Raw genomic sequence first — 24,375 nt, 5'->3', positions numbered from 1 at the left:
ACCCTACATAATGTTATAAATATATAAATTTAGAGATAATCATTAAAATTTATCCTTTGTTGCTTTTCAAATTCATATTTCAATTCAAATTACGTAAAAAGCCCTTCAAAGTGGGTCGACCGACTTTTTGTTTTGGTAAAGAGTTACTTTCCAACACACGAAGGCTAAGGCGAATACGTGTCCATCACGTTACAGAATCCGTGACGTGGCAAGTCACTTGAAACAACAAAACGCTGTGGCACCTGCAGATACGGCCACTTCAAGCAAACAACAAAAGCGTAAATAATTGAAATCCAAAGGACAAATAGGGAATAAAATTCCAATTCTTGTCCCGCGTTGCATAGGAGCCAAAAGAAAGATAAAATTAAATAATAAAGAAACAGAGCTCGAGCACACTCTCTCCCTGAACTTTCTCTCAACTTTTGCATTCAATTAGGCAAGTTTTGGTGCAAAATTTAGGGATCTGAAGAAAAAGCAGAGAGCATGAGTCGGTACCATCACGATCCTAATCCATTCGATGAAGAAGAGGTCAATCCCTTCTCGGTAAATTTCTCTTCATCTTTGCCCATTTCAGATCTACCTGTGATTTGATTTTGGTGTTGGATTTTATATATTTCAATAGTGATATGGATCTATAAATCTATTTTATTTTTTCAGTTCTAAACTTGCTTAATATGATTTAATTAAGGTGGCATTTGATTTGGATTCCTTTTAATTTAGTTTTTCCAAATGCTTGGAATGTTAATTAAATTGATTATCATGAAAATGCTCATAGGAAAATAATAATTTATATTTGTATAGAAATACTCTACGTTCCTTTTGTTCTGTTGTTTGGACAGCCAAGACAATGTTTCCTAAGATATTAAATTTCTGTGTCCTATATACAAGGAAAATTACTTGGATGTTTATCAACTACTTGAGTACTTTACTCCCATAAAGATAGGCTCTCTCTCTCTCTCTCTCTCTCTCTCTCTCTCTCTCTCTCCCCTTCCCATTTTCCCCAAATCATAGGCTACCTTTTTTTTTTTTAAAAAAAAAATGGGGTTTGTTTCCTAATATTCTTTTTTTCTTTTTATGGTACAATTGGTCCTAGTGGGACTCAAACTGCCTGGAGACCACCTAGTACCACTGAGCTAATATTCTCTTATTTAATATGCATTAAATATCAAAATTCATTATTTCCAAAAATAATTTAGGAATATGAGACATGGAGTATATGGGGTATATGAAGGGAGAGTATTTTAGGAAAAGACTAAATAAAGTTTATTGCTTTAATTATATTAACTCTATTGTGAAAATGAAAGTAGGCCTTTCTTTATGGGATGGGGGGAACACATTTAATCCTTAGTTCAAATTTTCCGTTCATTTGGCAGCTCCTTTATCTTATGTACAGAAATGTTTTATCCTTCCTTTCCAATGTCCTATCAATGTTTAGCAATTAGTTAACAGTAGTGAAGAGGGAAGGGGAAGGGGAAGGGAAGGGAAGGGAAGGGAAGGGAAGGGAATGAAAGGCATCGTGAGGGGAGGAGAAAATCCTTACATTTTTGTGTTTTGGAAATAAAAATAAGAGAACAAGGGAAAGAGAAGGGAATTGTTTTATTTTGTTTGAATAGGTGAGAGGAAAGGGAATGGTAATTGTAAAAAGACAAGTAAATCCTTATCATTTAACTTAGTTTAAGATTGTCTACAAAAATATAAGAGGGAGTGGTAATTGTAAAAAGACAAGTAAATCCTTATCATTTAACTTAGTTTTAGATTTTCTATAAAAATATAAGGATGAAAAGGAAAAAAGAGAAAGTAGGTTATTGCCCTCTCATTTGGTGAACTTTTTATGTCCCAAAGTGGGGTGTAATGGATTTTCCCTTATATTCCTCTTTTCACTTCTTAAAAATTTGAAAGCCAAACAAAAGAGGAAGTGAATTCCCCTCTATTTTTTTTTTTAACCTTCCTCATCATCAAACTTCCAGGCATGGATAGCATAACTGTGTAAGAGAAAGTATAACTGTAAAAGGATGAATACTTTAAAAGGTCAGCATAATTTTTTATCTAAAAAGGAATTTCTTGGAAAATTTAATTATTTAGTGGTTTAAAGTGGGATTTGAAGGATTGTGGGTTACGGTCTGGTGAAATTAATTTTTTGGTAAGAGGGAATCGAATTAATTTGATGATTTATTAGACAAATTGTCTGGTATATCGTTTAAATTTTAGAAGGGTTCTGTTGGGTCTACCTGCCCCATACTACGGAAATTGGATTACCAAAGGTCATGATGTTAATAATTTGACGTAATTAATGTCATTTTCTGAAGCACTTATTTAATTCAGAATTTAAATGAAATTTTATTGGAGGCAGATAGTTTGAGACTGAGTGGTGGATCTTGCCTCTGTAAGGTTACTGGCTAATTAGGAAAGAGGAAATGGCAATTGAAATGACTTAGCTAACTGTAATTTTGTTTCTAGGTTGATTTTGAATCTTGCGAATGAATGGATGATGCCAAAACTGATGGTTTACGCAGAGCTGTATACTGACTAGCCAGACTTCTCTTTTCTATATGCCATTGATCAAATGATATCTTCCTGGATCATAGCTGACTGTTTCTGTAGGACTTGTAGTTTATGTGTGTGTGTGTGTGTGTGTGTGTGTGTGTCTATATTTCAATTATTCATATTTCATTGTGCTCAGTGGTGCCACTTACTGATGGTATTTGCAGAATGGTGCCACTGCTTCTGTATCAAAGACACGTATACCTCCTTTGGGACCTGAACCTACTGGATTTGGGCACAATGATGCAACGGTGGACATTCCACTTGATACTATGAATGTAATTAAGTTGCTCTTTCCTCTTCATTCCCCTATTTTTACATTCTCTTTCATAAGCTTCTGATTTATGCATTCTATTAAATAATACAGGATCCAAAGAAGAAGGAGAAAGAGCTTGCAGCTTGGGAAGCAGATCTTAAAAGGAGGGAAAAGGTTATTATACAATTCTATGATGGAGCACTTATAAGCAAGTGTATCATGTGGTTTATTATGCTGTAAATATGGTTTTCATTGCTGTATAGTGATTGACTATGAGTCACTGCCTCATTTTGAACGTTTTAAATAGTTGATGCTTCACTTTGTGTAAGATATTTCTTATCTGTTACCTTTAAATCTGGTATTGAGATTTACTCATTGGTTTTTTCCACTGCAGGAAATCAAAAGGAGAGAAGATGCTGTTGCGAAAGGTAAGCAATAACATTATAACCTAAAACGTTTTTTGTTTGTATAATTGTATGGTTTTGTGCAATGTTTAGCTGCTCATTCTTTTTTTCTTCAATTCCGTGTATCAGCTGGTGTCCCTGCAGATGATAAAAACTGGCCTCCATTTTTCCCCATCATCCATCATGATATAGCAAATGAAATACCTATTCATGCTCAAAGGCTACAGTATTTGGCTTTTGCAAGTTGGTTAGGTATGAGACTGTGGTTTTCTTCTCAGATGAAAGTTTAGTAAAGATATTTTCCTGCGTGTAATGATATACTTTTTTATGCAAGTTGCAATTCGCAAATTTAAAAGTTTCTAAGTTATTTTTGACTTGAAGTGAGGTGGAAATATAATGTCTTCAAGAGACTGATCTTTGTATAGGGTTCTGTAGTTTTTGATTTTTTGGGTACCTAGTCTGCATATATTATGGTTTTAAATAATAGTTGTTCACTTGTATAATGGCCATGTAAAGGTAATATGTTACCACGTGACCTATTATTTATTTTGGGAAAAGAAAAAATATAGTTAATGACCAATATATAGAGGTTAGAACTTAAATGCTCCAATATTTTGCAATTGTTTTAAAAATTATTTTTGTGCTTCTCTCCTGCATTTTATGCATAAACCCTAATTCTCTAACTTTGAAGATCCGACTTGATTGTGCTTGCCAAGGGCTAATTCTAGGTCAAAAAGATTCCTTTTAGGCTATTTATGTTTTTTTTTTAATAATTGTACTTCCAGTCTAGTTGTGGTTGATTGTGTGAATTATTTTTCTCCTTTTTTACTTATAGTTAAAGTGTACAGTTTCAATGAGGCCTTGAAAGTTGAGATGCTAAGTCCTTGTTTATCACTTCAGTTCATTTCATTCTTGGTTTACTTTTGTTCTCAGATCTTATGACGTGGATCCTCAATCTTTAATGCCATGTTCTTTTTCCAGTGCACGGAGTACATGACAAACATATAATTAACTTTCCCTCAGTTTTTCCTTGATGGATGTCGCTTTCTCCTTTTTGAGAGTTTACTCCTTTTAATTAGTGATAATGAAATGTGATGGAAAGAAACTGAAACTGTATTCCCCCTGTTTGAATCCCATCTTAGGTAAAGGATGGATGTTAAAAAGTTTCGGTAAGATAAAGGGAATACTAGTAATATGAAAATATTTCTTTTCATTTACATTTTATTTGCTTCATTCGGAATGACAATATGATTATCATGTTTTCCCTTGATATCTTTCCTTTTACCTTCCTATTTTTGTAGTCAAGGAGTGGATAGTAAATCTAAATTCTGTTCTCATTGTTTCATTTCTTCCCACCTCCTCCAATCCCAACATGGTTTAAGGCTTTGAAAATGAATTTTACTTTGAATTTTATCATTGTTTTCCACTACTCACTTTTATTATCTTGCCATTCTAATGAGACTTAAAATTTTAAATATTCGCTGAAGGCATCACAGAACATTAAGGGGTAAGAAATGAGGTGGGGATCTGTAGGATTAGCTATGATGCTTAAAGTTGCGATGTCATAGTGGTAGACTTCATAAGTGATGTGTGGCAGACCTGGATGACTTGACTGTCTAGGTGAGGTGTATAACATGGTGGTTTGGGTATTCATGATTAATGAGTGCAGAGGAGATAGTGATGTGGTTGAGGTGATGGTTGTGAAGTGTGGATGATGTTCTGGCATTTTATTGCCGTTGTTTTGTGGTAGTGACATGCATCTTTCTCTTTTGTGCATAGTTCTCTTTTCAAATAGCTAGTATATAATTTTAGTCAAGATCTGTTTAAAGTTTTTGGTTCGTATCTTAGCTTAGCTCACAACTACTATGCAGTAAATACTTGTCCTCTTCTATTTCTGCATTTGCAGGTATTGTTCTTTGTCTTGTCTTTAATGTAATTGCTGTGCTGGTCAATTGGATTAGAGGCGGGGGTAAGCTTTTTCAATTACACCGGCATATTCTTGATAAATAAATCTCCTAGGACTACAATGCAGTTTGAATTATCTGACAAGGATGATATTATGCAGGAGTCAAAATTTTTCTCCTTGCGTCAATCTATGCTCTGTCTGGCATTCCTATGTCATATGTTTTATGGTATAGGCCTCTTTATCGTGCCATGAGGCAAGTGTTTAGTAATCCTTTCTTTATTTTTATATGATTGATAATATCCAAAGATATTGTGCAATCATAATCTATATGGATCGGAAATAGAAAAGGAGACGTTTTCTGCTATGATGAATGAAATGCTATTTCTAAGGAAAGTTAATATGGTTTGACACCACAAGCTGACATTGTTTTGCTCACAAGTTTATTATGAAAATAAATGGGAGTGGTTATTTCTTCACCATGTGTGCTTTTTCTATGAGGTTTTGTTAATGCCGTTTTTTTTTTTACCATGAAATTCCCAACTCATGAGTTGGGAAATTTACAAAAAAACTTAGTACTTATGGCCTCCCTATTAATGCCACATTCTTTCTATCCACTTTGTGTGTGATGATTGTAACTGGTTTCCATGTTGGAAATAAAAAAAGAGAGAAATTTTAAGGTGTTCAGCAAGTGGTTCCCACCCAATAACTCAACTCAACTAAGCCTCTATTCCAAAAAATTTAGGGTCGGCTATATGGATTCGCTTTCTCCACTCTAAACGATTTTAGGTTAAATCCTCAGAAATGTGTTTTGAATCCATATCATAAGGTGTGACGAAATTTTTACGCTGATTGTCACCTACCGCAACTCTCCTTCTTTATCCGGGCTTGGGATCGGCTAAGCGCAAACTACTCAGGCGGAGTTGTTCCCACCCAATAACACTGAAAAAAAAAAAAAAGTGTTTCCTAGTTGAACATGTTTTATGAAAGTCACAACAAGAAACGGGACTTAAAAGAGAAATTTTAATGTGTACTACAAGTGGTTCCACATAACAACTCCTCTAAAAAACTTAGTATTTCCTTGTTGAACATGTCATATGGAAGTGACAACAAGTAGTGAGACATTGTTATGAACTCAGGAGGACCACACCTCAAAAGCTAGCTATTGATGTTGGAGAGCCCAAGTCCATATATACCCCACATTGAAATCTTATACTTTCGACATGGGACACAAGTTTTTCTTGCAATGGATCGTAACATTGAGTCTACTAATCCATTTACTAGTCGTTGCATCAAACTTAGGAAATAATTGTTCTGTCCTGCTTGGGCTTCAGCAGTTTGAGTGCAAGCTTCAATGAAATTTTTATTGTGTGGGAATTTGGGGATTCTAATTAATCCCTAAAAGTAGAATTACCTTCTAGATGCAACAAGACTCATCTTCTTAATTTGTTTTTCATTTAAAAACTTAAAGTTCTTATTTTAAATTAACAATAATTCCAAGATAAGTAAGTTTCTGAATAAATCCTAAATTTTTTTTTTCCTTTCGTGAGATCATTTCAAATTCAATTATATTTATTTTTCCTTGCTTCTGTTAAGCCATGGGCTGTCTTTATTTGACCCGGAGCAGTGTGTGAGGAATTTGGTGCAAGTAATCAAGGTTTCTAGACTTGCTTTTTTACCTTAGAACAAATTGTGTGTACACACACACACACACGTGTACACACACGTGCACGTTGAAAATGAGATAGCCTAGCTTTCAATCACAATATTAAAAATGATATTTCAATTTATCATGTTCCTTGGTATTTTCTGCCCTAATTAAAAGAAATTCTTAACTATCTAGGTTAGATTAGGACCATAATTATTAATAGCGCATGGCGCACTAAGGTACCAATGGGTCCTGGAGCTTAGCGCAAGGTGCAAGCACGAGCCTAAGCGCAAAAAATTTAAATAAAATATAAAATAGTTATAGCTTAGTTAATTAAGATGAAACTTTAGCTTAGTCAATTAAGATGAAGCTTAGTCCTTTGACTCCTTTCCTCATCTCATTACTACCATTGTTTAAAAAATTCTGTATAATCATAGATCTACGAAAAACCACAATGCATCAAAATTTCAAATGTAAATTTAATAACATTGAGACACAGCACATGCAGGAGGAGCACAATACATGCTGGCTGCAGCAACAGCCACCAACTAAACCCTGTTTTTTTGGTCCTTTTGAGGGCACAGCACATGTATTGCAGCAGCAGCACGACACATGCAGGCTGCAGCAGCAGCCATAGCCAGGCTCTCCTCCTCCTCTTCCTCCTCCTCCATTGGGCTGACCTTCATGAGGTGTGCCTTGGTGCGCTTCCTATAGGTCGCCCACCTTTGGGTTTCTCATGCAGTGGGTGCCTTGCTTGCTATGCCTTGTGCCTCGTTTCCATAATTCAGCACTGTGAAACTAGTTCCACATCAATATCCAAAAATTATAGATCTTTTGATATTATTTCACTTCATGTCATTTTAGATCTCTTCTTTTCTTTTCTCACTCCTTCCACCACTAACTTATCATGGTTTTGTATTGAGGCATTCGAAAGCTTACGTTAGACATGACTAAACCATCTTAATCAAGCTCTTATTTATTTCCAATGTGTGCTACATGCACTCTTTGATTGATATGATCATTCCTAATTTTATCCATTGTCGTGTTTCCAAACATTCATCTTAATATCTATATTTTTGTCACTCTCATCTTGTGGGTATGTTATGCCTTAGACACCTAACATTCACTCTTATACAACATAGCTGGTATGACCACAGTTTTATAGAACTTACCTTTCACTTTAATGGGGATACTACTGTTGCATAGCATACCTGTCGCACTCCTCCATTACATCCATAGTGATTTGATCCTATGAGTTACATTCTCATGTGTTAGTCCATTCTTTTGGATGATGAACCTAAATAATTGAATTGGGTGCATTTTTGCACCAAAACTCCATCCAATTGAAACTGACCTCCATCCATTTTACAGGAGCAAACTCGCAATGTATATTTTTCATTTTGCTTCTACTTGGCCTAAAACCTTTAATTTCAAGAGTCATTCTCCACAACTATAACTTTGATTAACTCTTCTAGTTTCATCTACTAATGCAACATTATTTGCAAATAACATGCATCATGAGACATCATCTTGAATATGACTAGTTAGCTTACTTATAACTAAGGTAAATAGGCATGAATTCAAAGTCAATCCCTAATGTAAACCTGCTGTTATGGGAACTTGTCTGTATCACCTCACACTGTTTTTACACTTGTGAATTATAAATCAACACTAACATTTCAAAATCAAAATTTTGACAAAATTTAATTAAACAAATCATAAATAACTCTTAAAATTTTGGACAAAAAAAATCAATCTAAATCCACAATAATAACAGAGGCTTAAGAAAATTTGATTAAAGTTGCAATGGAAACCACATGTATTATCACTAATCCTTTTTCTCAGGCACTAGCATTTTCTGCTTCCCAAATTTTGATTTAAAAAAATAAATCAGTCAACCCATTTAAAATTAATCCTTTACCTAGAATTCCTAAAATTTAGATTTTTAAATGAAACCTTCAAATTTAGTAAAAGAGCAGCACCAAAATAGCAGGCAGAGAGAGAGGATGCACTTGCCAACAATTATTGATACTGGTGCTTCTGTTTTTTGATCTGAGATGCCAAAATACCAAAAAACTTGTAAAATCCCTGGTAGAAATCCCTAGCTATGGTATCTAGTTATCTTGGTAGGTGGAAATCAAGACTTGAAAGAGGTGCCTAATAATTTATCATTCTATAAGCAACCCATACTAATTAAATAATTAAAGAGGGCTAGTTTTCCAATTCTTCTGATTTCAGGCTTCAATAGCACATTAGAAGCCTAAGTTCATAAATAATAAAAAGGCATTTTTTGGACTCGCTAAAATTGGCGATGGAGTTGCTTTTCTCCTGGTTTTACTGATTCAAGTTGAGATTTCACCTTGATTCTGAAAGGATCTGCTTTTGTGTCTGTTTTGAAATATTTTTGAGATTTTTACTTGTAAAATTTTGTAAGTTAATAACCAAACTGCATGTGATAGCAACCAGCCAACCAGTGGTATTGTACAATATTCTGAACTTATTTTCTTCGCATGAGGAAGTAGGATTTAGCATGGTGATGTTTCTTAAAATGACTTTTCACTTTAAACTTGCAGGACAGATAGTGCATTGAAGTTTGGCTGGTTTTTCCTGTTTTACCTGGTGAGTTTTGTACACAGTCATAATTGGCTAATGCATCGATCTTCTGATCATTGGATTTTCCTGCTTTCCCATGCAGGTTCACATTGGGTTCTGTATATTTGCTGCTATTGCTCCTCCAATTGTCTTCCATGGGAAGTCATTGACGTAAGTTCTCACATGTTGCAGTTTGATTTACATTTGGATAATCTTATGAAAAGTTGATTGCCATAATAATTTATCACTCAGAATTGATCATGACAAATTGTCTTCTGCAAACTAAATTTTGTCTATTTTTTCCAATTGCAGTGGCATACTTCCAGTAATTGATGTCATCTCTGACCATTTATTGGTTGGGGTAAGTAGGATATAATTGGCACTCCCACGTAATTTTTTTTTTCTGTTATTATTGCTTCAGCATGCTAATTTTATAATATTGGGCTATGGAATAGCACCTAAATTTTTAATTGTTGTAAAGGACTGATCATTCATTACTATAAATTCAAAGATCAGAATGGTCATCTTTCATTTTTTTTTTGGGTAACTTATGAAGAAGTTTCCTTCCTTTTTCCTCACTTTTCTGGATAAATTTTGACAACTGTCCCTGAATTTATCTAGTTGTAACATTACAGTCCCTTAACTTAAAAATGTAACATAAAACCCTATCAACTTTCAAATTTTGCACAGTAAAATTCCTGTAACCTCCAATTATCAGTTTTTCAGTCAGACGCTGATCTGGACAGTTTCAGCATGGAACTTAGTCAGTATTTCTCTTTTCTCTCTCAAGCCATGTATAAATTGAATTCTTTCTCTCTATAGACAAAATAATTTTTCATGCGTAAAGGAAATAATTTTACACTTTGTGTTAGAGAGGAGAAAGAAATGCTGACTAAGTACTGTGCGGGAGCGATTCACATCAGTTTCTAATTGAAAAATTAGTAATTGAACGTTAGAGGGATTTTACTGTGCAAAATATAAAAGTTTAGGGGATTTTATGTTACATTTTAAAGTTAAAGGACTGTAGTGTTATAACTATATAAGTTCAGGGACAGTTGTTGAAATTTATCCCACTTTTCCTCATAATTCATAAGGAAAATTATTTCATTTCTTCTTATTTTATTGGCTTTCTTGGTTTGCAAGGTTTATTAAAATATTGATTTAAGAATTTGGTGTTCATAATTATGTGTGTTATTTGTAGTTCAGGAATAGTTTCAATTCATCTAAATATTGAGTAATTTGTACCTACAAATGGCTGAAGTTGGTGCAATAATCTGTAGGTATGTGATGTTTCATGATTAGAAATGCAATGAAATGTGAACACTGAGAATAAGGATGAGAAGTAAATTTTCTTTGGTCACTGCATTACAAAAAATGCTAGGGCAAAGTTTCTTTATGAGGAAAATAATTTCCATTAATAGGAACCAAAAAAAAAAAATATTGGATCAGGTGGCATTAGCTATCAATTATTTAGGTACAAAAAACTCTTGGAGGTAGCATTCTTCCTGATTCATGCCAATGTCTTGTTGTCATCTTGTGTCTTAAATTATTTTTGGTTTTAATTCATATAATGTATTTGTGGCTGATTCTGGCAGATTGAGTTCAGCATCTTTAAATTGGATATTTGAATTTTTTAAGATTGTGATTTTAGTAGATAAAAGCAATACTTTTTGAAAATAATTTAGGATAAATTTTAGTACATGGAGATGCTTAATTATGCAGTCTTATAGGTTCACTTGGGACATAATATCATATGGTTTGCTTTCTTTTACAAAGCTTTTGAATGGTTGGGTCCAACTAATGTTATTTGGATATTATGCAGATTTTCTACCTAGTGGGCTTTGGCTTGTTTTGCTTGGAATCTCTTCTTAGCTTGTGGGTTCTCCAGGTTAGATGCAAATTTCTATATTATTCTTTAACTATCTATCATTACCAATCATATTTTACACTCATCTTACCAAATCAATTGTAAAGATTGGATTGGATTGGAATTGGATTAGTATTACCTCCACTCGGTTATTATTTCATTCTCTAAGAATAACAAGTAGATTCATTTCTTTTTGGGAGGTGTTTATTTAATTTCTTTTCCTCGCAGGGAAAAGGTATATGACTTGATTTCCTTTTGTAGGGATATATTGTATTGATTTATTTGCTTGTGGGGCGTTTATAACACTTGATTTTTACTTTTGTGGATTTTCCTTTTCCTTTTTCTTTTCCCTCTTGGTTTTGACCAAAATGAATAGAAATCATGGATGAATCAATAAAAATATTGTGATACAAATATGGCTATAGTGTATTATTTATTACTAGTCCATTCATAAATAAGGGGGCTGCTAACCAATTATATGGAAACTTGTTTTTTAATCAAATAATTTTATAAATGATCTTGAATTTATTTATTTATTTTTTAAATGATTGTTTACTTGTAAGATTATTTTATATAATAAAATGGAAACTTGGGACATTGTTCGTGGAATAGTGCATGCCAGACTTTTTCCCCTTCAATTGGTTTAAACTTGGATTGCTAATTACAACTGCCTATTATTATTGTTAAGATTGTTAATGTCCAACATCAGACAGTATTATCTTGCTCTAGATGCAATTCACATACAGAGGTCACTGGTTGACATATGATAATACATTTTTATATACCCGTAAAAGGATCGGAATGTATCAATCTTTGTTGGATGGTGAAACAATTGGAATGCACATTATTTGATTTATATCTATATTTAACTTGGTTTGTTATGTTTGCATCGGTGCAGAAAATTTACATGTATTTCAGGGGGCATAAATGAGAACATAAAGGTTTGGTGATCCCATTCAAAGTCTGTCTTCATGTGGCTTCAGTATATTCTTTTCTTTGTATTCTTCTTGTGATTTTTTCTAGTTAGAGTGCTTAATGTTGTAATCTAGGAACTTATCTATTATATGGTTAATTTTGTTGTCATGTGATATTGCATCTATAAAGCAGTAAAGTTCTTTTTTTCGAAGTGCTTGGAGGTTTTGCAGTGTCAAATAATTGATCATACGTAGGTGGAATATACATAGTTAATTAAACAATGAATTAGGATGGCAATGTCTTGTTTTCAAATGTTATATGTTGATTGGGACTCTAATTTTATCCAATTAGACAAGTACATGTATTTTGTGATTATGTTTGATCGAATTGATTGCATCTGTTACCATATGAAATTTTCATATATTTGATTTCCATTCAACTGAATTATAAAATGTATTACTTGCTAATTAACACCCTCAAATGATTTACCCTGCGCTAGATAAATTTTCTTCAGTTTTGTCCTATTTCTAATAATGTGTGGAAATTTTCTTTAATTCCGTCCTGTTTCTAATATTGCATGGTGTGAGGACGGGAAGTCTCCTTGTCCTGAATTTGAATTTTCAAAACTCTCAATAATAATGTATTATTATTTTATGTTACAAAAAATAAATATTATAATTTTAATAAAAAAATATGTATATTCTCAAAATTATGTTTAAAGTTTTTATTTTATTTTATTTTTAACTAAAAATCAGATTAACTAAAATTCAGACCATTTAATTAAAAATCACGAGTATTCTTTTATTTAGAAAAAGAGTAGCCTTTATTTTTTTTTTCAGCAAGTGTTGATTACTTTCCCATTTAATTATTTTTTTATCACAAAAGGTATATAAATTTTTATCCAATGCATAAAAATTTAATATATTAAAATTTATTCATCAATTCAAATTCAACTCAATTAAGCATTTGTTTGAAAAATTTAGGGTCGGCTATATGGATTCGCTTTCTCTACTCTAAACGATTTTGGGTTAAATCCTCAGAAATGTGTAGTGCTTCTAAGTCATGTTGTACTACTCTCTTTCAAGTCAATTTAGGTTTTTTTTTTCTTCTTTCTATTCTCTAACCTAATGTGCTCTACTTGTCTAACTGAAGCCTCCGTATATCTACGCTTCACATGATCAAATCACTTCAATATCTTTAATTAACCTTGGCGCTTACCTCACTTTTATTACGCCCTAACGTGTCTCTTGGTGATTTCAGTCCTCATCCCTTTGTTTCAATAATCTCTGTTTTCCCCAATGACATAACTTATGTTCCTTATTCCATGGTATCCTATGAGTAGCTTTCCTGTAGCACCTAATCTAGGCATCTTGTTCGAGATCTTCACTCTTCTTATGACCTCAGTGGTCAATACCTATAAATCTTTTCACTCCCATAATACTTCAAATTTTTAATCTCTTTTGTGTCATTACTAAGGTAATTAGACCAACCTCTATCCATCTTATGTAACTAGTCAGGTAGAGTCTCCTCCAAGGGCCAAGTGTATCATTTATCAACATTGGAAAGTAAACTGGGTCCCTCCTTCTAGGTAACAAAAGTGTTTATATTCCCTGACAACTCAATCCAATGCGACTTTATCAATTCTCACTCCTTCTCTGGAATGGAAATATCTAGACTTCTTCCTATAGCTTTTTAGTATGTGGCCTACTTCTGACACATTGGCACTCAGATCGAGGCTCTACTACTTCTTTAATCTATCATCTCATAATAACTTGTTTTAAACATCTCTTAGTGTGTTCCTAGCATACCTATTCCTCCTTATCCTCATCATTATAACTAGCTCTACCGAGCTTTCTTCCTATCCTCTGGATCTTATCCACTTCCTTTTCCTATTTCTGCTATTGTTGATATCTTTTCAACCTGCTCTACTTATTCCTTAATCTTAATCCTATTTCACCTTTACACCTTTTCCTTCAAGGATGTCCATCCCATCATCAACTTTAACTTTTATTTTATTTCTTAGTCTTATCTTGATTACTAGTTCTATTACTTCGGGAATTCTAACCTTACGATTTACTCCTACCAGCACATTCTTCACCTTATGTAACACTTGTAATCAACCATAGAAAATTTTTCTTGTACCCCATTTTTCCAACTTAACTATCAAAACATTATCATTCCCTACCAGCCTTAGTAGGAAATTGCTTATCCTGGATGGATACGAGCCCCAGAAACTATAAGTTCCATCTGAACTAACACGACTATGGAAAATGTGTGCCATGCCTTAATTCTAAATAAGATACTTCACATGTTCATTCTCCTTAATATAATCACATATACTGCCCATAGCTTTCCAAACTTCAGTCTCAACTTTTCCCATTAGCGACAATTCTATTTACTGTAACTCATTAGCAATTAGCACTTCCTCCAACTTATAGTTCAAAAGGGTTGTAAGCCCTAGTAACTAGCTCGATTAACTCCTGTTATTACTCTGATCGTCCTTTCATACTTAACACTAAGTATGCACTTACCGTCATTCTCATATCAGGAAATTGTGTATGAATTGGTGCCTACCAAACTCTCAAATAACTAGGTCTCCTTGACTCAGTCTCTGTTCCTTATATAACCTTCTAGAATCAAAAGCACAAGCTAAATTTGAAAAGAAAGAAAAATATCCTCTTATATTCAATTACGCCCGATTGTCTATATAACAACGTTTAACCTATGTTTCTTGGTCTTTCTCTTAAAATTTCATCATCTCCTAGCACAATTGTGCTCTACCTATAAGATATCATCTGCATGAACACTTTACAGTACCATTGTTCTTCCTGACATAATATTTTATAATTTATTAACTTTACTTATACTTGACCTATGATTCATATCTATTATCGTTTATATTGTGTCCTTAACTTTTGTTGAATTCTGAAAAATTTCTCTTACTAATAGATTCTTCCAACACTAATTCCACCCTTATCTATGGTCATTAATTTGATCCTTGAACTTTCTATTGATTTATAACCACCCATACTTGTCACTTCTCGTTCTACCCCTACTGTTGTTCTGTCATTATTGCTTCACTGCAAAGTGATTCTGTTGGTCACACTAAAAATGTTTGCCTGACATTCATAATGAACCTCTAACTACCTTCTCACTATCTCAAAAGTCTAACCTAAAGCCTCTGTGTCATTATCTATAATTCTTTCCCTCTCATCATACCTTTTTGATCCCTTAGATTAACTTTTATTCAACTTACCACTTACTAACTTATTCTTCTCCGCCTAATTAGATAGTCTGCAATATCATCGCACACCTTCTAGCTTTTGCTCATTATTATTGTATTCCTCGCCTAATCTTCTTGATACTGTTAACAAGTTAAAAGAATCTTACCCCATTGCTATCCACTTCACTTTAGAAATAAAGAATAGATAGAGTATGATCCAATCATAAAACTCCAAGCTCTATATTTTTGCCCCTGTCACTATCTCAACTACATCATGGTTTGAGTATTACATTACTAGATTCCACACCTCCATCACTATCCTCACTAATGTGGTCCCATTTTGGGTTCTCCATCCTTGTCATCCGCCTTGCCAAGAATAACACTTAGCTTACCCTATATCTTAACTTTGTTCTTTTTATTATGCGCCCTTCAGATTGTCCTTTCATTTATTTCCTTTGTCTTACCCAAAATAGAACTTGACTATTCTATCCCTGGTTCCATTCTTTTTCCTAACATGACAGCTGTACCTACTAACTATATCTTCCAGAGTCTCTACCACGTTATCACATATCTGTGCTACTCAGATTTGGTCCTTTGACCCCTCTAGCTAATTCTTCCACTGGCATTTAGATTATATTGCATCTGCAATCAATTATCCAAATTTTCATTCTACACTTTCTCTATCTACTGGCCTTCTGTGATTTACCTTCGCTAATTTATTACACTTAACACTATTATAATTAGATTATACTACTGTTTGAACAATATGAAGTCAGAAAGGAATTCAGGAAATTAGAGTCATACTTTTATTGTATGATCTCTATTCTTATCCTTTAGCTTAAATAATACCCTTACTACCTCGAGAACTGATTCTGCAGTAATTTTTATTTATTTGTTATTATTATTATTATTATTATTATTATTATTATTATTATTATTATTATTATTTATTTTTATTTATTATTTATTTTTTTCCCATGTTTACTCAATTAGTCAAAACTTAAGATACCGGGCACCCAAACCCGTCATCCAATTCAAAGGATTTACATCCATCGTGATCTGATTATATATGATTCCTATAATAGAACTTGTATCCTCTGTAGGATACCCGAGCCAACTACTCTCTACCACACTCTACAGTCCCATCTGGGGCACTATTTTGTTGGTCACCACTATTAGTAATAACCTTCGATCCCTTCTGAAAATATAGGACTATACCCTAACTTGCTGCAACAAAGGTACTATATTTACCACCTTGCCCCAAACCATGTCAAATTAATGACTCTCCTATCATATTATAGCTCTGTGAATCATCAATTCATAGTTTCAACCTTCTCTAGGTAGTAGAGTTGTACTTTACACCTTGCTAATACACACAAGGTATTCTATTCTCACTAAGTTCTAAGCAAAACGTCTATCATTCTGCAAAAGCCATCCAAAATTCCATACCGAAGACTAGATGGTCTCACTCTATAGGTGTCGCCTTTACTTTGCAACTAGTCTGAAACCTCTGGTCTGATGGCAACTCTTGATGTAACTCTAGCTAATGCTAGGGTAACTGAGTCACTAACTCTAGTTATCACCCAACTGTGACCTTTTAATATTCTAACTCTAGACTCTTAACCAGGAGTTCCCAACTCCTCTGCAAATATAGAACTCTGTTCTGGCATAACTGTACCAAAACAAAAGCCATCTCAAACACCCTCGTTAGGGAGCACCACGGGGATGCACGCAGCTCTACACAATAATCTCATGTCGGTACTGTAATCTGCAGCTTATAGAGCAGACATCGAGAACATTGTATAGTTACTACGATACGTCCTGACAGACTAGGTGTCCTAATTTCTTATCTCTCCTGAATTCTGACTGGGTCATCTACTGATGACTGCCAGCAGTGGTATCCTCATCCTTATCTAGGGCAACTGTACTTACAAGACTCACTTTTATGTACTCGTGCCTTGCACGAAATGGGCACACCATTTAAACCCATACTGACAAAAATATAGTATTTATTGGAGTACGTGTTTCTATGGTAGACCTCAATAAGTTTGCTAAATCTATTTCATGTTTCTATGTACTCCACGAAAATTAAGACACTAACTGAGGTACTCTTATATTTCCCGAGGTATAACGCAGAATCTAGAAACAAAGAATTACAGAAAAGACAAAACGGAATCCTATACTCCGCATGTAACATCCTGACAAGACTCCTTTTTACACTCCCTATTATATTATTTCCCATGAATCTAGAGCCTAAGCTCTGATACCAACTTTGTCACGACCTAACCTATGGGCCGGACCGACACTAAGACCTGGGCTAGCATAAAGCCCCCGAGGCCCGTAGTAAGTCTTACTGTTCTCAAACCCATGACTAGGCCCACAATTTAAGCCCAATATGCATATAAAATAATTTAAATTAAACTGTTATAATTGTATTTTGGGCCAACTTAACCTAGTAATTATCAGAAACTGAAATTAGGGGAGCCCAGCTCAACCCTGTTACATCATTTATAAACTATTTAAATCTCATAAAAATTTTTCATTTATTAATATAAAAACTTAAATTCACGCAGTCCCTGACAGGATTAATACTACTACTAGTACATGTGGAGTCCTAAATTACAAATTTGGATAATAATAATACAATTAAGTAATCTTTTCATAACCTGAGAGGAAAGAGACAGGTTATTCTGAAAAATGTCTCCTCCTGTAGCTTGGAAAAATATGGTGAACAGGAGTGAGCGTTCGACTCAGAGAGTAAAATATCAATTTTAACCATAATCTCTATAATTATCTAAAACTAATGCACCTTGTAGAGTGAAATGCAACATCAGCAATAATTTCACATCATAGCAGTAAAAAGGTAATTTAGAGCACTCACACACCCAGTAATATCAATCATAATATATGAGAGCTGATCCCCTATACAGCCCTCTTATATCCAACATGTGCCAGCGAAGAACTCAAGCCGGACTTTCGCTTAATAAACCAAATCGGGGCCCCCAGCGAAGAATTCAAGCCGTGACTACCCCGAAGGACCGGGTCCCAGCGAAGATCTCAAGCCGTGACTACCCGTCCTATCCATAGCCAACACCACATCACACACACGCCAATGCACGCACACTGCTCCAAATTACCACAACAACATACATGGCACTTTAACAGTTGTGAATGCAACATAAAACGTGCCTAGAGTTTAACTACATAGATATATATGCATATAAGTGATGCATGGGCATACTTAAACATATAATAATATCGAAATTACAATTAAAATTATTATTTTACTCACAGTACACCGATGACTATTGTGGCTGCTGGATGCAGAAAAATAGCTGACCTCGATCACCTAATAATTAAATTATAAATTTATTAGTACTAAATTAAGATAAAATTCTAAAGAGGCAATAGACAGCCTAATTCATGCCGAAAATCTGGCAATATTTTCCCTATACCTGGGACCTACCCAACCTGCAAAAAGGCTCAAATAACACTTCTAAATTCAACTCATTTCTCATTATCATTATATGGCCCCTCCTGGACCCTCCAAACCAAGCAATACTCAAAACCTTAAAAATTATGTTTTAGTCCCTATAATTGACATTTGGTAAAAATCTACTCAAACAAGCTCTAAAAAATCTAAAATTTTGCCCCGCGGTCCTTATTAATATTATAAGGCTATTGCAAAATGAATTGTAATTTTCTAATCACCCATGAATATTTTATTCAAGAATATTACTCAATTTCATAAGTTTCCAACAGCTAACATATTCTTAATTCAACCTCATTCAATATTCACATATTTAAACCTCCATCCTCTAGCTTCAACCAATCATGTAAAATTTAAATATCTTAATTTCAAATAATCTTATATGCCCATATGCTAAAAATCTAACTAAAATCCCTCTATATTTTTCAAAAATATTCTACAATCACTCAAAAATTCAACAAACACCATAGAATATCTTCAAATAATTTTACTTTCATCATATATTTTTCTTAGAATTTTTCTCTAATTTTTCATGTTTAAGAAACACTGTATTTATGCTCTACAGACAGAGAAATGATGAAAATAATCTTACCCAAAGTTTATCTGTGTCTCAAAAATTTCAAAAATTTATGAGAAAGCCTCTGGAAGTTGAATCATCTCCAAAGTCCATCGGAGCCATCGCCGAACCACCACAAGACAAAGGGCCGTCACATGGCGACATTTGCCGGATCTGATCATACCATCATGTTCCTCCCCTCTTCCTCAGTCCATATGTGGTCTCGGATTGTCGATCCAACGGTCGGATCGTCCTAGATCTGACGAAAAAGCTTGAAAAACCCGAAACTTCTCTCCTCCATATCTCACTTATCCGACCTCCATTTGCTGCAAAATTGGTATCAAAAGAAAGCTCTCGGAACAAGCTTTCCAACGCCACCTGAATCGCCTCGATCGGACGTCGGATGAAGTCAGAATCGCGCCAGAAAGCCGCTGCCCACTGTGCGCACATTTTCTCTCTCTTCTCCCTCTCTTGCCGCCGTTTCTAGTGGTTCTTGCCGTCGCTGGAGGATCGCCGGGCAGGTGGCGAGCTGCTTGGGAGGTCGCCGGCCGGTCACCGGAGAAAGAAAGAAGAAGAAGAGAGGGGAGGAGAGGAGAGGAGAGAAATTGTTGGGGGGGGGGGGGGGGAGGGGGGTCCTCCCGATTTTTGAAATTTTTTTTTTTTTTTTTATAAAAAGCTGACAGTGACAGTGGAAATCCACTGTCACACGCCAAAGTCCCATCCCCCCCTTTTTTTTTTTTTCTGTTTATTACAACTTTGACCTTGGCAAGATCTACAGATCTGCTCCCCATTTAACTACAAAATGGAAGATGTAACTGAATGAGAAAAGACTTTCCTTTTCATGATGCAATGAACATGAAATCAAAATCTCTAATCAATATCGTAAACTCTTGTATGTACAATTATGTTTACATTGTACAAAATTATTTTCCTCTACATACATTAGTGAATACATTGTGATCCCACAAAAATTGAATAGAAAAATGAATTCAAAATTCATTCTATTATGGCCTACCAACCATGTTGACATATTATCAAAGAATTGCTTGAAATTCTGAATCTTTCGTTTGGAAAGAAAATTAGAATATCAACCACGGAATTATTCTGGATAAAAATCGATGTCCTTGGGAGGACCTTTAAGAAGTTTATCTTGTAGATCGAATTGCTTCGGTAGTACAAGTTCAGTTCCCTCCCCTGATGTCTGAAAATATCTCTCTAATACCATCTGCAACCAGAAAATGCTAAAAAAAGATAATATAGTGCATATGGCAATATCCTTCTCATAAGAGGAAATACAATTTCATTGCATACCACAGCTGCATAGACATCAATGCTCTTTTGCCGAGCACCCTTGCTGAGGCCGCTGAAAGAGTTTTAGACATAATTATTCCCTCACTTGTACAGATTCTATCTATATCAGCCTTGTTTGCCTCAATGCAACTGCATAACATCCCACTAGCTATTACAATATCTTGTGCATTATTTCTAATTTTGCATTTTCAAATGATGATGTGAAATTAAGTTCTTGAACAAATTGTATATTTCAATGCCCATTGGGTTCAATTTCAAAAGAAACCCCTATCAATTTTATAAATGGTAAAAAAAGTCCAAACTGCTCATTAAAATCCATCTTGGTGATAATGGTGATGCCCAAATAGCAGAAGTAACATGCATGTTCAGATGCCCTGAAATGTTTTAGGGGAAATAACTCATTACCCTTGCAACCCCAAGGGAATCCTCAGAATTCAATATTTTCAGAGATGGACAAAAGCAATGCACAGATTAACCAGTGACCAATAACTATTCAATATGAAAAGTTAATTATGAAATGTAATGCTTACATATTAATCATTCGGTAAGTAGCTTCTGTTGATGTCCCATGTTCATCCTGTAGATATACTCTCCAACCCCTAAAATTTAAAATGGAGATTAATAATTCATGAGCAAAAACAAAAAGGCAACTTCCCTACATTTCAACAAAAAGTAAAACATCCAGAATAAAAGGAACATGAATAGACTGGATAAATATAGATCCAGAATCAAAGGATCACGAATACACTTTATAAAAACAGCATTCTTAGAATAAAATGTGAATTGTAATCAAAAGCATGATCTTAAATGGGTTCCTATTGTGTATTCTTTCCTCTATGACAGTGGCATTCAAATATGGTGAGATAGATTTTGTTTGAAATTGAGTTTCAAATACTAATAGAAAAACTAGTTTTTGAATACTTACGAGTAAAACATATCAAATTTAATATTAAAATCATTTTAATGGCTTCAGTATAACATAATTAAGGTGATACTTTTCTCAGTAGCTATATTAAATGAATTACGTTAAGTTTGGTATTACTATTTGAGCTAATGAAAAAAAAAAATCTTAAAAATATTTTCTAAAGACCTTTAAATTTTAATTTAAATTTAATATATTTTTTAGCTATAAAAAGTTCAAAATAACCAAATATCTTTTTCAAAAACTTTTTTCCAACCAATATTTTCTATTAAAAAAAAAAATCAATTTTTTAGCCTTCCATCCACGATACCAAATGGAGCCTTACACTAAATGATAAGAACAAGGAAATGAAGGACGGAAAATAAAGATAACAAATTTAAGGTCCACCTTTCAGCTGCTCGAACAGCAAGCCTTCCAGCAACACTACGAACTTTGTTGGATTGAGGAGTCTCCTTTCCATCCCAAGATTTAGGAATCCCAATTATAAACTCATCTACCTCCTACAGTTTCTCAATTACCAAAATTAATGGGGGAAAAAATCAATGACTTCTTTGTTTTTTAGGTGCGTTGAGAGAGAAATTTTAACCTCATTTTCAGCAATTTCAAGAAGCCGAAGCTCAAGCTTTTGTCCTCGCAACTCCAAAACCTGAATTCAATAAGAATCAAATTAAACCCCAAATTGCATTAAAAAAATGGAAGAAAAATGAGGTTTAATTACCATGAGAGGACGAACAGAGAAACCCTTGCTGATGGCAAGGCCAGTTCGAGACAAACCCAAGTCTACCCCTAAACTGAACCCTCCTCTCCATTGTGGATCACTCTTCCGACGAAGGGCATTTGGGGGAACTTCTTCTATGGACAACACAGCCCTTAAGCTTGAGTGATGATTATAGGCTTTAGGTAATGGTAGTCGAAGAAAAGCAGGATCATTTTTGAGCTTTGGAAGAGAATTGGTGCTCAAAGAGAACAAGTCTATTAATGGAAGAAACGAGCTTTGTATTGAGCACATTGTATAAGAAGAAATTCTGAGCTTCACTGTTGCTACTTGCTGCCAAAGATGATAAGTTCAAATAGTGATTAACATGAGTGGATCTCAGACGATGCCTCCGGAATTGGGGATATTTGGGATAGCCCCAATGGCTGCTCTCCCTTCCTCCCTCTTGTTTGGGCTGCTCAGAGTGTACAAGGGAGAAGCTTTCTGCTACAATGGACTTGGGGCTATAGATCCACTTAGGGATGGCAATGATAGGTTACCCACGAATTTTGAAGTATCCAAACCCAAATCCAAACCCGTGAAGTATACTATCTAAACTCGTTCCAAATCCAATTACTAGTACTCACATACTACTCGAACCTGCTATTTTATTATGCTCTTTGCTGGAAAATAAGAAAAAAAAAAAGGATTGGATACCGAACCCGAAACTTTGGAGAAATTTAAATATAGGGTTGCATAGCAAGAGAAAAAAATAAGAAACAATTAAAAATATCAATCTAAATGTTCACCAAAGTTTATATAATACAAACAAACATAATACATAATAAAAATATTATTAATAATACATTAACTGTATCAAACATGCCAAGTAACAATACACTAAATCAATAGAACAAATAATTTGCCTTTCACATCTGCAAAATCTCCATGCCAAAAGTAAATAAACTAGAACAAACATCTTCCACTTGAAGAAAGCAGAAATATATCCAGCATAAGCCAAGAGCATATCAACATCTATTAAAATTTAATAAATTGTGATCACCCCATCAAGCAAAATTTTATTTAAATTTAATAAATGGCGACAAAGTGGGGTTCTAACCTGTAATACTGGTTCTGCATACGCAAAAAGTAAAAGAAGTTTAAGAAAAGTTCTAGAATCTGTGCAGCGGAATTCAATTATACCCATTTTGACAGTAACCCAAACATTTGTGAAATGAAAAAGAACCCAAACATCTGTGACAGTAGATGGAAAATCAATAACCCAAACACGGAAACAAAATAACATCTGTGTATGAAAAATAACAATAACATGTTATACAAACGTTTATGAACTAAAATTGTAACACACTCACTGTGCAGCGGGAAGGATGAGCAGGCGAGCTTGAGATGCGAGGGAATCCGCCCTTCTATGCTGCGGCGACCGCGAGGGAAATGGGTGTTTGGTGACTTGAACTGGATAGGTGATGACAGTGAGAGCGTGGAGGCGGTTGTGTAGGCCGCAAAAGAGATAAGAGAGCTGAGAGAAACGCCTAGTTTTAGATTTAGGAAAATTAGGAAACTAACACTTAGTTCTAATTTTTTTAAAAATATACTATTTAGTAGTATATTTTATTTTTATTAAATTATTTAATTTATTTAAATTATTATTTATTTATTTTAAAGAAATTAATTAGTGAATTTATTTATTTTAAAAATATTATTAATTAATTTTTTTATTTTAAAAAAATTAATTAATTAATTCATATAATTTGAAAAATAAAATATTTTAAAAAATATATTTTCTAATAAAAATAAAAAATTTTGTCATATGAAAATTAAATTTAAATTTATATTTTTTAATTTTTTAGATATTATTTATGTATTTTTTATTAGGAAAAATTTTTCTTAAAGAAACATAGAGAGAATAGAGTGGAGAAAGGTGTGAATGTAAGGGAGAAGAAACATAAAGAGTGAAAAAAAGAAGAATAAGAAATAAATAATGAAGAGAAAATTAGGGTAATTTAGATATAAAAAATAATTATGAAATTAAATA

At 33.9% G+C, this 24,375-nt stretch overlaps 2 protein-coding genes across 9 annotated transcripts; one reads left to right on the top strand and one right to left on the bottom strand.

Moving 5' to 3' along the window:
• The first annotated feature begins 362 nt into the window (after nucleotides 1-362).
• LOC110645020 (secretory carrier-associated membrane protein 4) lies at nucleotides 363-12,337 on the top strand. Of its 2 annotated transcripts, XR_002492924.2 has the most exons (13): nucleotides 363-543; nucleotides 2,709-2,819; nucleotides 2,909-2,971; nucleotides 3,192-3,225; nucleotides 3,331-3,453; nucleotides 5,108-5,170; nucleotides 5,267-5,360; nucleotides 9,326-9,371; nucleotides 9,448-9,515; nucleotides 9,657-9,705; nucleotides 10,546-10,624; nucleotides 11,167-11,232; nucleotides 12,110-12,178. XR_002492924.2 is itself a non-coding variant. In XM_021798014.2 (12 exons), the coding sequence occupies exons 1-12, from the start codon at nucleotides 484-486 to the stop codon at nucleotides 12,140-12,142; spliced, it is 810 nt and encodes a 269-aa protein (XP_021653706.2). In that variant the 5' UTR covers nucleotides 365-483; the 3' UTR covers nucleotides 12,143-12,337. The 2 variants fall into 2 exon arrangements, 1 of the variants encoding a protein (XP_021653706.2); XM_021798014.2 differs by lacking the exon at nucleotides 10,546-10,624 and having other exon boundaries at nucleotides 365-543; nucleotides 12,110-12,337.
• A 7,914-nt stretch (nucleotides 12,338-20,251) lies between these two features.
• LOC110645028 (uncharacterized) lies at nucleotides 20,252-23,889 on the bottom strand. Of its 7 annotated transcripts, XM_021798021.2 has the most exons (8): nucleotides 23,696-23,889; nucleotides 23,443-23,576; nucleotides 22,347-23,005; nucleotides 22,215-22,274; nucleotides 22,016-22,128; nucleotides 21,237-21,305; nucleotides 20,707-20,835; nucleotides 20,252-20,636 (listed from the first exon to the last, which is right to left on the bottom strand). In XM_021798021.2, the coding sequence occupies exons 3-8, from the start codon at nucleotides 22,635-22,637 to the stop codon at nucleotides 20,495-20,497; spliced, it is 804 nt and encodes a 267-aa protein (XP_021653713.2). In that variant the 5' UTR covers nucleotides 22,638-23,005; nucleotides 23,443-23,576; nucleotides 23,696-23,889; the 3' UTR covers nucleotides 20,252-20,494. The 7 variants fall into 7 exon arrangements, with proteins under 7 accessions (XP_021653713.2, XP_021653712.2, XP_021653716.2 ...); XM_021798020.2 differs by lacking the exon at nucleotides 23,443-23,576; XM_021798024.2 differs by lacking the exon at nucleotides 23,443-23,576 and having other exon boundaries at nucleotides 20,252-20,620.
• Nucleotides 23,890-24,375: the final 486 nt, after the last annotated feature.

The sequence above is a fragment of the Hevea brasiliensis genome, chromosome 18 (assembly GCF_030052815.1).
Source record: "Hevea brasiliensis isolate MT/VB/25A 57/8 chromosome 18, ASM3005281v1, whole genome shotgun sequence".
Taxonomy (NCBI): Eukaryota; Viridiplantae; Streptophyta; class Magnoliopsida; order Malpighiales; family Euphorbiaceae; genus Hevea; species Hevea brasiliensis.
This window is presented reverse-complemented; position numbering and strand designations above follow the sequence as displayed.